Genomic DNA, 16,241 nt, shown 5'->3' on the forward strand with positions numbered 1-16,241 from the left:
GCTGAGATCTAGGTCCAGCTGAGCTGCCATCCTCAAGGTGTTGTATTCAAACTCAATGGACAGCAAAGCTTTCTTCCCATAGACCAGCTCATATGGTGTGAAACCGATGGTGGTCTTCCAAGTGGTGTTGTAGGCCCATGTGGCTTCAACCAGGCGATCTGCCCAGTCCTTTCTGCTGCTGCTCACCACTTTAGTCAAGATCCCTTCTAATGCTCTATTGGTGACTTCCACCTGCCCATTTGCTTGAGGGTGATAAGGGGTGGAAGTCCTGTGCTTGATCTTGTGATGAGCTAGGAGATCTTCAACCAGGTTGGAGGTGAACTAGCTCCCTTGATCGGTGACCAGAGCTCTTGGATAGCCAAACTTATAGAAGATGTTCTCTCTTAGGAACTCGGCCACCTTTTCTTCTATTGCTGCTTTAATTGCTTTGGTCTCTGCCCACTTTGTCAAATAGTCAGTACACACAATGATGTAAGTCCTTTGCCTCGAAGAGGGGTTGATTGGGCCCACAAAGTCCATGCCCCACTTCTCAAATGGCTCAAGAGTCACTTGAGGTTGGAGAGGCATCTCATCCCTTTGGGTCGGTTTCCCCATTCTTTGGCATTGGTCACACTGACTGACATATCTTCTGACATCTTGATGAAGTGTGGGCCAATAGTAGCCCGCCTGCAGGATCTTGAAGGCAGTTCTCTTTGCTGCAAAATGCCCTCCACAAGGCCCATCATGACAAGTGAGGAGGATATCAAAGACTTCCTCCTCCCTTACACAACGCCTTAAGATCTGATCGAGGCCAAGCTTGAACAGATTGCCCCCGATCCAAGTGAATGAGGCACTTTTTCTGATGATTCTGCTCTTCTCTCTGGAAGATAGGTGTGGAGGGAACTATGCTGAAACAAGATAGTTTGCTATATCAGCAAACCATGGAGAGAGTACTGAAATAGCAAACAGATGTTCATCAGGCATCTGATCGTCCACTGTCCCATCCTCATCTGCAGACAAATCCCATCTAGATAAAAAGTCAGCAACAACATTTTCTCTACCTGGTTTATCAACAATGGTTAGATCAAACTGCTGCAATAAAAGTAACCATCTAATAATACGAGCATTCACATCTGGTTTATTCATTAAATATCTAATAGCAGCATGGTCAGTATGTACAAAGGTCTGGTAACCAGTAATATAATGTCGGAACTTGTTCAGTGCATGGACTACAGCCAAGAATTCTTTCTCGGTTACAGTGTAGTTCAGCTCAGCTTTAGACAAGTTTTTGCTAACAAAGTAAATGGCATATGGAAGTTTCTGCTCAACTTGTCCTAAAGCTGCACCTATGGCTTTGTTCGAGGCATCGGTGTGGATGTGGAAAGGTAGGGCCCAGTTTGGACCTCTCAGGATTGGGGCTGACACCAACTTGTCCTTAAATTCATTTAAAGCCCTCTGACAATCGTCAGTCCATTTAAACTCCACATCTTTTGCCAACAGGCCAAACAATGGCGAGGCTAGCTTGCTGAAATCTTTAATGAATCTCCGGTAGTATCCTGCTAATCCCAAGAAACTCCAGACATCCCTGACCTTTTGAGGAGGTGAAACCCTCTTGATGAGAGCAATTTTGTTAGGATCCACCTGCAATCCTTGGCAAGAAATGGTATGGCCAAGCACGGTCCCTTCAGTCATTAGGAATTCACATTTTTCAGGACTAAGGGACAAGTTCATCTCGGTGCATTTGGTTAGGACTTTCCCCAGGTTGGACAATGCTTCCTAGAAGTTGGCCCCATAAGGAGTAAAGTCATCCATGTATATTTCTACTGCATCATGGACCAGCTCCGAGAAGATGCTCAAGACAGCTCTCTGAAAGGTAGCAGGAGCATTGCATAGCCCAAAGGGAAGGACTCGATAGGCAAAGGTACCCCAAGGACAAGTGAAGGTGGTCTTATCTTGGTCTTCCGGGCTGATTTGGATTTGATTGTACCCGCTAAACCCATCCAGGAAAGAGAAGAACTTCTTTCCTGCCAGTCCATCCAACACTTGATCTATGAAAGGTAGGGGGAAATGGTCCTTCTTGGTAGCTTTGTTCAGTTCTCGGTAGTCCACATAGATTCTCCATTTCCCATTTTTCTTGGGAACCAACACTAGAGGGGACACCCATTCACTATCTGAGATGGGGTAGATGAATCCGGCATCCAACAGTTTCTGCAACTCTTCCTTGACAATGTCCTTAAGGGCTGGATTCATTCTCCTCTGAGGTTGCCTAACCGGTTTACAATCCTCTTTGATGTATATATGATGGGTACAGACCGAAGGATGGACTCCTTTCATTTCCTTATAGCTCCAAGCAAAAGCATCTAGGTGGTTGGCCAACAGACTACACAGCTCCTTTTCCTGGGAAGGAGATAGGGAGGAGCTGATCTTCAATGCTTTCTCAGGGCCGAACTCCACATTCTTGACTCTGGGAGTAACAGGGTTGGTTGTACAAAGATCCACTAAGGTGCTAGCTTGGGCATCCTCCACCAATTCCTCTAAGGGTAGTGCACTGGAAGGTGGATTCTGGGTCAAGGTCTCGATCAAGTCATCCTCGGTTGGGGGGTCTTTTCTAGTGGTATCTAAGGTGCACAGAGGTGCTAAGTACACCTCATCTTCCTCTCCTTCTTCCAACCAGAGTGGTAAGTCATGCTCCAAGGAGGGTTGGGCAGGAGGGTATAGGACTAGCTGCTTGGACATGGGACCATTTTTGATGGTCATGTTTCCTGCTCGACAACTTATGTAAGCATCTGCAGTAGCTAACCAAGGCCTTCCCAAAATGAGAGGATATCCAGTAAGCTTGGCCTTTGGTTGCAGAACCAGGAAGTCTGCAGGGTATTCCCAAGAATCAATGGAGACCATGACATCCTCCACAATCCCTTCGGGAGTCACAGTGGAGCGATCTGCTAATTGCAGTACTGTCGAGGTCTTCTTCAAGGAACCCTGAAGATTGAGTTTAAGCATGGTATCCCTGGTCATCACATTGATGGCGGCCCCCAGATCAATCAAGGTGTGAGGTATAATAGTGCCATTGATGTGAACATCTACTACAGGACTTCCAGGATCTAGGTACTTTGGGCAGATGACTTGTCCTAGCATAAGGTCAGACAGTTGTCCTATGACATTGATAGTTGAGGCATCTTTCTTCCGTCTGCCTGGGTGTTTGAAACACTTCTCCTTAACCAGCTTGTTATATATTGGCACATCCTTGATGGCTTGGAGAAGTGGGATTTTTACACACAACTGCTTGAGCTCACCCAAAAGCTCATCTTCCTCTGGGTTAGGTTGTGTGGTGGCTGTTAGTCTCTCAGGAAAGGGTGGAATAGCCTTTGGTTCACTTTCCTGTTTATCTTCCTCATCCTCTGGGGGAGGAGGTTGGCGATCTGGTAGAGTCTTTCGAGATCGAAGGTTGATCTCCTGGATCTCCATAGCATAGGTAGGGCATGAGGTTTCCCAGTGTATACCTGCTAGGCCTGTCTATTGTTGGGATTCGGGTTCGGTTGAGCAGGCATTTGAGGCTGCCTTGGAGGAGCAGGAGGTAATGGTTGAGGTTGAACTGGTGGTGGAGGCAAAATGGCAGGAGGAGTGTTGTATTGGGGCCTCCACCCCGACTGAGGTGCATTCCATTGAGGCTGTGGCTGGGTATGTGAGTGATATGGATGAGAAGTAGGTTGAGTGGGGTACTGAGGTGGATAAGACCATGGAGGAGGCATGGACCATGAAGGATGAGCAGGGGGACCCCAGGAAGGCATAGGAGTCGATTGGTTGGGGTTGTAATAAGCTTGAGATGCCCCTTGCATCCCCTGCTGATAAGGTCTAGATCCCTGTGGCCTCCTTTGGTTGAGGTAATAGAGAGGCTCTGTGGGAGCTTCGGTCCCTTGGTACATGGCTTTAAACCCAGGTAAGGTTGGACACTGATTTGTGGGATGGTCCTCCTCACAAACGAAACACACTTCAACCGAATGCAATGGACATTCGTTCTTAGGGTGCCTCCTCGTGCACCTAGGACAGAAGACAGGCAAGGCTCTCTCAGCCTCTTCTTTCTTTTGCTGAATCCTGAATGTGTCAAGCTGCATGGCAATGGTTTGTCTCACCTCACTCTTAAGATCTTCTAATTGGTTTGCAAGCTCATGTTTGGAGAAAGGGACACTAATTGAGAGGTGGTTTCCTCTACCTCGTTTCTGAGCTGCCCTGGAGTGGTTTCTAAACACGGTCTTGATGTCCTCATAAGGCAGTTGGTAAATGTCCCCCCCAGCTAACATGTGAAGGGTATCTAAGAGGTCTTCAAGGACTCCTCGGAGTAGGACCAACTTGAGGGATTCAGGGTCAAGTGTGCACCTGGCCCGCTTATAGCTTAGTTGGAACCTCTCCTCATAATCCTCTAAGGACTCATCATTTCCCATGGACATCCGAAAGATTTCCCCCTTTGTTTCCTTGGACCTACAGTAATCCCGGTACTTGGTGTTGAAAGCTTGCTGCATCTGAGCCCAAGTAGTGATATTATTCCCAGGTAAACCCATGAACCAGCGTAATGCTGCATCCTTGAGAGTGGAAGGGAAAAGTTTCAACTTTTGCTCATCTTCAGTATAGTCATAGGTTCTGCAAAGGACAGCAAACTCAAACAGGAAGGTATCTGGATCTTCAGTGGTCAGCCCATGGAAGTGAGGTAGGGCGGAGGGGCTAATGTTTTTCATTTTCATCTCTCCATTGGTCTCTCGGATGGGGAAGGCACCTTCTATTCTCTCATCTTCTCTTCTATTATCAGCCATAGCTTCAAATGGAGTAGTCTTTAACTCTTCTTCTACTATAGGATCTTTGGATATCTCAAGATATTCACCTATAGGTTCTTCTGGGTCACTGTCACCAAAGAAGAGAGAAGGGTGACTCAGTGATGTGGTGGGGGTGTTTGGTAGGAATTTGCCTGATCTATCTCGGTTCCTACGAGGCATGAAATGGAAAAGACTTTCTTTTTCTCTTTGATTGCTTTTGCTTTGCTTTTCTTTTGGTACCTGCAAAACTGAGACAGATTGATCTGCAACTATCTATGAAAGATGAAAAATTAACTGAAAGCAGGAAAGGACTAATCTACTTTGCTCAAATGAAATTGCAGAAAGGAAATGCTAGTCTACGAAAGCAGAAATGCTAATCTATGAAAGCAGGAAATGCTAATCTATGAAAGCAAGAAAATTCTATGCTACTTTTGCAGAATGGAAATGAAGTAAACTACTTAGCAGAAGGTAAGAGTAAGAAAGTAGAAGAAAAGCAACAATTGCTAATACTCTGACGCTTCCCCGGCAACGGCGCCAAAAAGATGGTGGGTTCCAGTATTGTAGCAATAATGCTACAACTCCTGGAGCTTCCTATCTCTTAATTTTATCAACCCGGTAGTTCGTACAAACTTGGAAGCGCCGGTGCTGTATGCACAAGTACTAGCTCTTATCGCAGCTGTCACTTGGTCAGCTGGCACAAGTCCGCTAGGGCTCAAGCCAACTTCTATAGGCTCACAGAAGAAGCTTTATCAATGATGGACGAAAGCTAACTCAAAGGAGACTAGTCTAATTGCAGAAGGAAACTGAAAACCAATAAAGCATGGAAACCCTAGGAAACCCTAATTTGACTAGCTAGACCCTGACTATGCAAAACTGTGAATGAAACAACTACCAATAATGCCATTACTTGCAGTGCACTGAAATACATGCATCTAAGCTACTTGCATCTGAAAAATCATGTTTTTGTACTTTTTCATTAAGTGGTTGGACTTATTGTGATGATGCTTTTAATTAGGGTTTGGTTGTGCAGGGGCGGTTGGAATGGAAGGAAAGCATGGGCAAGGTCAGAATGGCTATGGGAGGTCCCAGAGGGTCTCCAGTGTCAATCCCCAGAAGTCTACCACGTTCGGATGCTCAGCAACCGAGTTTGCAGACTTCTACAGGAAGTTTGCAGGGGATCCTACAGGAAACTCAGGGGTTTCTACAGGAAGGCTGTGCAATTCTACAGGATGATTGGCCGTGGAAGTTTTGGAAGATGGTGAAGGGTTGGAGTGGTGTGGAAGGATAGGTGAGATGGAGATGGAGCTGGTAATGGCTCAGGAGCAGAGGAATCAGATGGAGGAAAAGTGTATGCAGTGGTTTGATGATTGGAAGGATGGGAACTATGAAAGTTGAAGGAGATGGAGCTATGTGGAAAATGAGAGAGTTGGAGGGTAAATGAGTAAGACAGAGGTTAAATAGGACTTGAGGATAGATCAAGAAGAAGAAGAAGAAAGTGGATTGAGAAGGAGCAGCGTAAATGAAACAAATGACTTATGCATCAAAACGAGAAATTTATTAACCTATGATAACTGTGCCATGAAACCTATGAACAGAAATGGAAAACAAGAAATGAAACCTATGCGTGGAAGTGAAATGTGAAAGTATGGTTCGATGTCAAAAATGCATGGATGGATCTTCAATGAAAACGTTTATGTTGTAGCTTGCATGGAAATGAGAAGAACTGCTTTTCTTTTTGGTGGTTGGTCATGGACTGCACCCCAATCCCTAACAGAGAGATGGCAGTGAGCCTTTACAACCTTTTTGCTGGAGCTCCAAGAGATTATACCTATCCTCCTATCAAACTTAAGCAACTGAAAGCAAATCACCATAAACTAGTCCTATCTATGCTCATGAAAACGACTAAATTCAGAAACTGTAAATTCGAATTGCATGTGAAAGTAAACAAACTCAAAGTGTTGGAACGAAATGCAAACACATTACAACACTGAGGAGATCTATTGCTCTCAGGTTGGGCCCTAACCTGAGAGCTATAGCTCCTTGAGAAAACTCAGAACTAGATCAAAATCTGCCTTCTTTATTCATAATCTGATGTCATGCCAAATTGGCTTACAAAAAGGAACAAAAACCGAGCTCTAGCTCGTACTTCCAAATTACAAGAGTAATGCCAAGGTTCAAAAAGCTTCTATCCAAGGCTACGGCCTCAGTATTTATGCAAAAACGATCATCCAACAGGTGTCCTTGATTTTAGGAGCTCGGCTGTCCAACTAAAGTTTAACTGTTGATCCTGTAGGACAGTCATAACTACTGTTCCTGTAGAACAGTTATAACTGCTGTTCCTGTAGAACAGCTGGCTGCTTCTAAGCTCGGTGGGGAGATGGATTGGAGCTCGGAGTTCTTGGTGGGAATCACGAGGAAGGTCCCCAAGACCGTGGACATTCTCTCCTAAAAACCAGCAGTGCCACCTCATTGTCTCCTTTTTCATTGTCTTTTTCTCCCTTTTAATGCCAAAAACCTGAAAGCATCATGCATTAGTCACGTAGATAAAATGTCTACCCTTCTTCCTACAAACAACGCGAATAAACCAAGAAATGCATGCATAAGCAATAAAAAATGAAGTTTGAGCAGAGCAAGTAGGCCAAATGAGCCCAAATTGTACCAAAAATTGGGGCTCATCACACAGCAAAAGGATACAATAGATGCACGGCGGCGACTACTTTATAAAAACCGCAACAACCCTACTACTTCCTCTACATCCCTTCCCACCTCAAATGCTCTCCCAACTATACAAACCAACCCATCTCACCTTCATCAAATCCAATATAACCCTCCCTTTAATGAAGAACACCGTCGCTTTCGAGAAAGGATTGATGAACTTTCTAGCATGCACGTTTGCACAATATGCAAAGAAGAATACCCAGGAATGAAAACAAATCTTTTACACGGTAGACTTTCTTGTTTTCGTTGTGCATCATCTAAATCTACCAATCATTTTTCTGAACTAAACAACATGAACCCTGGTGAACAACCCTATGTCCTTCAACAGTTAACACAAGTTGAAGAAATGTTCATTGCACGTGTAAACCCCATTCTACAAGTCACTCATGCTCGTGGTGGTCAATACAAATATAGTGGCCATACAATTAGCTTCCCTCAAGACATCACCACTATTGCCAAATACTTACCCAGAATGATTTCTGACTTAGACATCCTCATTGTGAAAAGGCAAAATCCATCTGAAAAGGCTTATGAATTCTTCGTTTGCAAATCACGTGTCCTTGCAACGCTTGAATACAAAACAAAAAATGACCCTTACTACTGTGATGTTCAATTCAATTCATCTGCTATTTCTGCACTACCGGATCACCCTACTGATATTTCTTCTCTTCTCCATAATGTAACCACCTCCTCTTTTGAACCCCATCAAACCAATATTGATTCTACTTATGATACTGATGTCATGCTACCTCCATTAGAAATCCAACCCTCTTCTTTCGTTCCAATACTCCCAAATTCAAGTACTGAGCTTGAGCACATTTGTAATTATTTGCACTTGACCCATTCAAATTCAACAAGCTCTATCGATTGGCCTCCAATATCTTTAACAGCTATGAATGAATACAACACCATAGGCCTCTTTGCCATGGCATTCCCCACACTCTTCCCTACAGGCATTGCCATGATCATGCAACCAAGAGTTACAAAAGTTGAGATGCATGAATATGCTTTACACTTGCTGCACTACCATGATAACCGATTTGGCCAACACCCAAGATTCCGCTACTATCTTTATAACATTCTGATGCGCCATCGTAGCCAAACTACTGCTAGTGTTTTTGTGAAAAAGTACATTGAGAACAACTTGCCAACAACGGTTTCAGACCTACGACAGTGTCTTCGTGACTCTCCAGATTCAAGATTGCCAGAGCAAATAATGCGGTTCGGTTCAGCCATACGAGGAACACGATCTTTCTGGAACAGACGACGATCTGAGCTGACTGACATGATCATGCAAATAGGAAGTCCTACATTCTTTTTCACTCTCAGTGCAGCTGATACTAAATGGCATGACTTGCACATGATCATGCCTGCCAGTGTTCCTTCCAATTCAGTCAACCACTTCCAATGGAAAATCCAAAACATAATTAAGAACCCACATCTAACAGCCCAATATATGCATTGCAGATTTACAATTTTTCTCGAAGAAATCCTACAAAAAGGCCTCCATGCAGTAGACTATTGGTGCAGGTATTTTTTAATATCCATTTTCTTCTACATTAATTTTCTACATTTCATATATATGTCTTAACAAGATTTTACCTTCATATTATATTCAGATACGAATGGCAACATAGAGGATCCGCACACATCCATGGCTTCCTCTGGCTGCAAAATGCACCAAACATGGACATAATTGACTGGAACAATGCATTAGAAATTGCTAATGCACAAAAATATTTCGACCACTACGTAACTGCCTGGAATCCACGTCAAGCAGAGCACCGAAATATTCCACTTCAGCAATCAACAATTCATAACCCATGTCTTCTTGACACAGCATCAATATTCACATCCAATCAATTTAAAGACTATACAGAGCTTGTCAACTGCATTCAACGTCATACAAAGTGTCATGAGTCTTCTTGTCTTCGCAAGAAAGACAATGTACTTAGCTGCCGGTATGGAGTACCATGGGAGTTGAAGTCCACATCTTCACTTTTCATTGATGTAAAGGTCATAAAACCTATGTCCCTGCACGCAATGATGAAAGATTGAATATTCACAATGCCGATCTCCTCTCTATTTGGAGAGCAAATGTTGATTGCCAACCAGTGCTTTCTCGCCATGCTGTGTTAAAATATATTTCAAAATATGCAGCAAAATCAGAAACAAGATCTGAGAGCTACCGTCAAATGCTATCACGGCTATCACAAAGTGCCATTCCAGAAGCACCTACGGTTGTTGTTATCAGAAAACTCCTTACAGAAACCATTGCAGATAGAGACATTGGAGCACAAGAAATATGCCATATGTTACAAAAGTTACCTCTTTCTCTCAGCAGTCGTACATTTCGGTCTTTGAATGTCAACAAGTCTGTTTTCAAACGTGTTTCGCAAGATACTGAGAACCCTGGTTTGACACCAAACTTTATCCTTGCATACATGAACAGGCCTATCTCATTGGAATCACTGCCCCTCCTTGAAGCTTCACGCTCATGGTCATATTCTTCCCAGCGGAAAAAAAACCAATGGAAACACATATTCCCACCAATGATTGTACATGTATTGCCCCGTTACAATGTCATTCCTTCCTCTGATGATCCTTCTTATGCCACTTTTTGCTGGAGTGAATTACTATTGTATTTCCCCTTCCGAACACTCCCCAATGATATTGGTTCAACTGATGCAGAAATTATTGCACACTGGGAACAAAAAAAGGGTACATATACACCATGGCATGTCCATCGAGAAATTGAAAACCCACAAACCCCACATACTGAAGATCAAACTACCCCCGACATCCCTCCTGATTCCATGCAGATGAATGAATGGCAAATCCTCTCTCAGTTGCACCTAGGATACAATATTCCAATTGATGACCTTGACATGATTGGCCACCACGACTTCGATGCCAACCACAATTGGTCACATAATACTATCCCTCCCCACTTGCAAGAAACTGCCATAAATTTCGTTGAATTCAACCGCTCAAGGATTCAAAACGAACATCATTCTTTTTGCAACCTTCCCCAAGATCACACATTATCTCCTACCCAAAACATAGCCTTCACCACTATTTTTTCACACTTTAAAACCCCTTCGCCAAAACCCCCACGCAAAATCATCATACAAGGAACAGCTGGGACAGGAAAATCCCATTTGATTAAATGTCTGCACCATGCATTTGTGGAAAACTCACCAGCAAACAAAAACCCTTTGTTGTTACTTGCACCAACAGGCGTTGCAGCTTTCAACATAAATGCCCTCACAATTCACTCCGCCCTTCGTATCCCTATCCAAACAATGCATCCTCTTGAAGGCCAACCACTCCTACAACTGCAAGAGCAACTCCGTCATGTAGAGTACATTCTCATTGATGAAATGAGCTTCATTGGTCCAAAAATGCTTACTCGCATTGATGATCGTCTAAGAGAGGCATTCCCTCTTCACCGAAATGCACCATTTGGTAATCGCTCAATTATCCTTGTCGGAGATTTAGGCCAGCTACCACCTGTAAAAGACATTCCTTTATATGTTGGGACATCGCGTGGCACTGCACTTTGGCGCAGCTTCGACATATTCATAACACTTTCAACCATTTTTCGTCAACAAGGAGCTAGCCCGTCCCAGGTTGCTTTCCGGAAAATACTCACAAATCTCAGAAATGGAATATCTACACTTGAAGATTGGCAACACCTGATGTCAAGAACAAGTTCGTCTCTTACACATGAAGAGCAACGCACATTTGAAGAATCCATGCACCTATATGCAATAAACAACTCAGTTGTTTTGCATAATAAGAAAATGCTTAAAAAATTGAACATCCCAGTAGCGCTTTGCTCTGCAGAACAACAAAGGCAGAGAAATCCTACTACAACGGAAGATGAGCATTTGCCTGCAAAAGTGCTCTTATGCAATGAACAAAAAATTATGCTCACCAGCAACTTATGGGTACATGCAGGCCTCGTCAATGGCACACTTGGGAAGGTCATCTCAATATTTTATTCTATTGGTTCAAAGCCCCCATAATTACCATCCTTCGTGGTTGTCGACTTTATACAATACAAAGGAACACCATGGGACATTTCACACCCAACATATGTACCCATTTCTCCCATCACAAGGGGTGCACGCCGTCAGATACCACTTCAAATGGCATGGGCTTTAACGATACACAAGTCACAAGGAATGACATTAGACAAAGCAACAGTAGACATCGGCACCAAAGAACGACAAGGGCTAACGTTCACTGCAATTTCAAGAGTGCGTTCATTGGCAGACATTCAAATCAATCCAGCATTCCCATTCTCCCGCATTGCAGAAATGCACAAGAACCCATATCTTAAGCGTAGACAACAAGAGGAATCATTGCTTGCATCAAAATCTATGCAGGAGAATATACTCTAGCCAATCGTACAACCTGTTTTCCAGAATTACCCACATGATAAACACCACTTGCTGCAATAACCAAATTTCACATACATTTGCTTTCTATTACATTTAACCTCATATGATTTTATATTAGTTTGAAATCATTTATTTTATTTCAAATATTCAAACAAAATATTTCCCGCCATGAACAACAAGGTCTAGCATTCGCTGTAATTTAGAAATTTCTTTAAAAAATTATTTATTTTACTTCAACGCTTTAAAAAACATGCTTTCGTCAAACACATCCATTGTCACTTACAATATTTTATTTTTGGATGGAAACAGGTATGGATACAGGCTATTTATGATTTTTGTATGGGTATTGCCAAGAAATTCAGCATCCTGCCCCAGCAAAAATTGCCTCTTTACCGTTTGCATCCAACCATTGAATTGTTAAAGAAGGTAAAAGAAATACTCAAGATAACAATTCACATCCATGAAAGTGACACACAGAAAAATGCAGCGTCAATTGCAGGAACAACTCTGTTGTCGATGCCATGCCCCATCATGCATATATGATTACCTGCTCATTGTCAATTACATCTATATGTAATAAAATGCTCTTATTGTACATATCTTTAGAAGCCAAATAATATTTTCATTGTATATATGTTTAGTTATTAGCTACCAAACATGTCTCTATGTGTAGACCATATGTAAAATTTCAAAAAATACATTGCAAAGCATGTAACTATCTCCTGTATAATTGCTTGTGATAAACACACAATACCAAGTACAATATTTAGAAGTATTCAAGTGTAATAAGTCTACTATGTTCCACCAAACATGATGCATAGTTATGGAGTGTCATAAGTTTTTTTGTACCTACAATTTTAATAAAAACTCAGTTTACATAGATTTGGCCTTTTGAGTGTGGTTTCTATTGTTCATGGAATGCTAGATGTTATGCTACTCACGTTAAGTTATCTTTGTTTTTGTTTTCAAAAAAGTTATATAGGAATATGTATACCTTACATGGGCTTCTGCAATGACATTTATAGAGTGGTTAGTTGTTTGTTATTAAAATAAAATACATTTACATGAAATTTTCTAATTCTCTTCTTTTTTGTTTCAGTCATGTCAGCATTTTTAAATACATGTGAATGAATAGAAAGTCTTGTGGTTTTCTTTAAGTATTTCTGCTTTGACATGCTGCTTTGTTCTCTTTTTCACTTCCAGTATAAAGATCTTACATTCCCAGTCTATTCTGTCTCCTATATCTTTTACTCTATTTCATATTTAATAAACTGTACAGTATCAATAGCAGCGGAGAAGGTGGCCCGACCTTTTATAAAAATTCAACAATTCCAACTTCATAAATCTATCGGCCTCTCTTTGTACCTTTTGGTACAATTGCTAGTTATAAATGTTATAGTACCACTGAAATGCTGGAGATGTCGTAGTCAGAAAACCATTAAAATCATTTACCAGTTTTATAATTAGAAGCATCAAAAAGATCTGAAACACAATAAGCCTTAATCTTACGACACCATATGAGGGTGTGACAGGTTGCTTTTGTATAAAACGATTCTCAATTTGCTAAAGTTGGTTCTGATGTCAAAAATTTAAGACTATTTTTCTTCTTTCATCACAAAGTCTCCACAGATCATGCAAACAATCCGATCTCCGCCCAATTCGATCTTTCCTCACATTTACTGGAAGGATGGCTGTCCATCGAAAATGATACACTTCGCATGGCTCAACTTTCATAACAAGATTCTGACCTGGGAGAATTTGAGGAAGCGCGGGTGGACCGGTCCAGGTATATGTCCCCTGTGCAGATCTGATGGGGAAAATAATGACCATCTGTTCATTAGATGCTATCGCTCTCAGCAAATCTGGCAGTTCCTGGAGAACAGTTACGGATTTAAACTCAAGCCTCATGCTACAATTTTAGATACGCTCCTCTGGTGCAGCGCACAGAAATTATATTGGCGAAGGTTATTGATCTCCACCCTATGGCACATCAGGAAATGGTGGAACTCTGTTATTTTTAACGATTCAAAATTGGACAGCACAGATATCTTTGTTAAAATAGTTGCTTCTTATGAAGCCTTTCCACCGAAAGCCAATAACCAAAGAAGGGGTGAATCCTCTGACCAATCTTTGGAAAACTCTCCCTTCCCAAAGGCGTTTTTCGACGGTGCAGAACAACAAGGCTTATGTGGATGTGGCGTCCTGATCATGGTAGATGAAAGCACTCAGTTCTCCATTCACTGGAACGGGGGTAGTGGTTCTAATAGTAAAGCGGAGGCCATGGCTCTCGCAGGATTATTATACTTTTTCCTCTTCCTTAATCTACAGCATGTTTCGATATATGGGGATTCGAAAGTTATGGTTGACTTCATCTCTGGTAAGATCCATATCACAGCATCTCACTTGAATGGCTGGATGGGCAGGATTAGATACTACTGGGATTCCATGGATGGTAGCTCTATTCACCATATACGCAGAGACAAAAATTATCTGGCAGATTCTTTGTCTAAAGCAGGTCTACAGGAGGCTACTGGTTCTTGTTTTTTGCAGGTCCTTTCTGAGGGAATAAGCTATCATATCCAGGAGTTTAATATGTCGGACTTCTAGTTTCATTTCTCTTCCTCATAACAGGTTTTTCTTGGATGGGTCTATGATCTTTATGTGGATGTCTTTCTTTATCAACTTGATTTTTGGATGGGTACACGATGTTTTCTGTACACCATATGCTTCCTGTTTCTCATATGCTCAAGCTTTGTTTTGGTAATCTCCCAGATCTCTATGTATCAGTCAATTCCTCCCTACTATTTCACTGGATACTCCCATGGTTCTCTTAAATTGGGAGTACACATGATGTAAATTTTGAACATTATATCTCTCATATAAATATATTCAACTTTTTCTTTCTGAAAAGTCTCCACAGATCATATTTACTACTTTTGTTTTATAGTTTTATCATGTAATTTCAAGACTGAAATCTAATTTCATTATCATCGAAATAAACAAGGCCAATACCAGCCGGTATTTAGTGCCACTCTTCAATAAAACTAACCAATTTTTCAGTTCATTCACCATTGAGCAATACTGTAAATTTATTGTTAAAATGCGAATCTGATATTCCTACTGTAAATTTATTGTTAAAATGTGAATCTGAATGTCAGAGAGGATAACAGTGCGGTGTAATAACAAGAAACACAGCTGTAGTTGTCGCTGCCGTCGTAGTTCACTGGTGCCTGCTTCGACTTCCAGCCATTTTGTGGGACTACTAGTAACAGCAATCCCCAGAACGTTTCCCCACTTTGGCAATAAAAACTTTGCGGATTACAGAAATGGCATGGCATGTTCCAGGCATATACGTGTTCACTGACCATGCTTGTAATGCCCATCCTTTCCCATAATGGAAGGAAGGAATTAAGCCTCTCAACACACTCAGAGCAGATCAACGGGATTTTGCAAACAACAAAGAAAGCGGATGCTTCTCAAATCATTCATTCCCTTCTCAAAATAGTAATGGACTTCTTTATTCATATTTAATAAGAGCTGATGCTCTGCTTACATAGGAAGTCTATAAATGCCATAAAAGATTTGGGTTCTCTGAGGAAAATCCCGTAATATCCAATTTCTAGCTCTCTTCCAGATTAGGAAAATAGCAATTACACTTCCAAATCCAATTCCCAGCCCCATTAGCAATGCTATCAATGATATTTTTTCATTTACATGATGGCACCATTTTTGTACTTCAATGTGATCACTCTCTCTAGTCGTATTACTTTCACTGGTTGATTTTTCTTTTTCATTTACATGATGCCACCATTTTTGTACTTCAATGTGATCACTCTCTCTAGTCGTATTACTTTCAGTGGTTGATTTTTCTTTTTTATTGCATGGATCTAAAGGGCACCCCCATAAACCCAGATTCCCTTGAAATGAAGATGCATTGAAAGTTGGAAATTGTGTGCCCGATGGGATTAACCCAGAAAGTTGGTTAAATGAAATATTTAAGAACTTCAACCAATGTAACTTAGATAGTTTTTCTGGAATTGGTCCAGTCAAATTATTTTTGGCCAAATCCAACACTTCCAAAGTAGATATGTTACTCAAAGAGGTGGGTATTGACCCTTCCAATTGGTTCCAAGATAAATTGAGCAAAAACAAGCTACTCAGACTTCCTATGATTGTGGGTATTTTGCCTATAAGATTATTGTTAGATAAATCAAATATAATGAGGGCAGGTAGCACATATGGTATATTATACTCACTACCTATCATTTGAATTGTAATTTCTTCAAATATTGTATTTTTTGGGGCATAGTGATTTTCAAAAATCACCTCA

The 16,241-nt window shown here is 41.5% G+C and overlaps 2 protein-coding genes across 2 annotated transcripts; both read left to right on the forward strand.

Annotated features, from left to right (window-relative positions):
• The first annotated feature begins 9,697 nt into the window (after positions 1–9,697).
• Positions 9,698–11,533, forward strand: LOC149194140 (uncharacterized). Its single transcript, XM_089407558.1, has one exon. It carries the CDS (start codon positions 9,698–9,700, stop codon positions 11,531–11,533), a length of 1,836 nt encoding a protein of 611 aa, XP_089263684.1.
• A 2,082-nt stretch (positions 11,534–13,615) lies between these two features.
• LOC149194141 (uncharacterized) lies at positions 13,616–14,518 on the forward strand. The gene has a single exon (XM_089407559.1). The coding sequence runs from the start codon at positions 13,616–13,618 to the stop codon at positions 14,516–14,518; it is 903 nt and encodes a 300-aa protein (XP_089263685.1).
• Positions 14,519–16,241: the final 1,723 nt, after the last annotated feature.

Source organism: Pinus tabuliformis, chromosome 2_2 (genome assembly GCF_031772625.1).
Source record: "Pinus tabuliformis cultivar Carrire ecotype Pingquan chromosome 2_2, CPIR1, whole genome shotgun sequence".
In the NCBI taxonomy this organism is placed as follows: domain Eukaryota; kingdom Viridiplantae; phylum Streptophyta; class Pinopsida; order Pinales; family Pinaceae; genus Pinus; species Pinus tabuliformis.

Coding starts and splice junctions, on each gene's coding strand:
- LOC149194140 (XM_089407558.1), top strand. CDS start 9,698: ATGCTATCACGGCTATCACAAAGTGCCATTCCAGAAGCACCTACGGTT.
- LOC149194141 (XM_089407559.1), top strand. CDS start 13,616: ATGATACACTTCGCATGGCTCAACTTTCATAACAAGATTCTGACCTGG.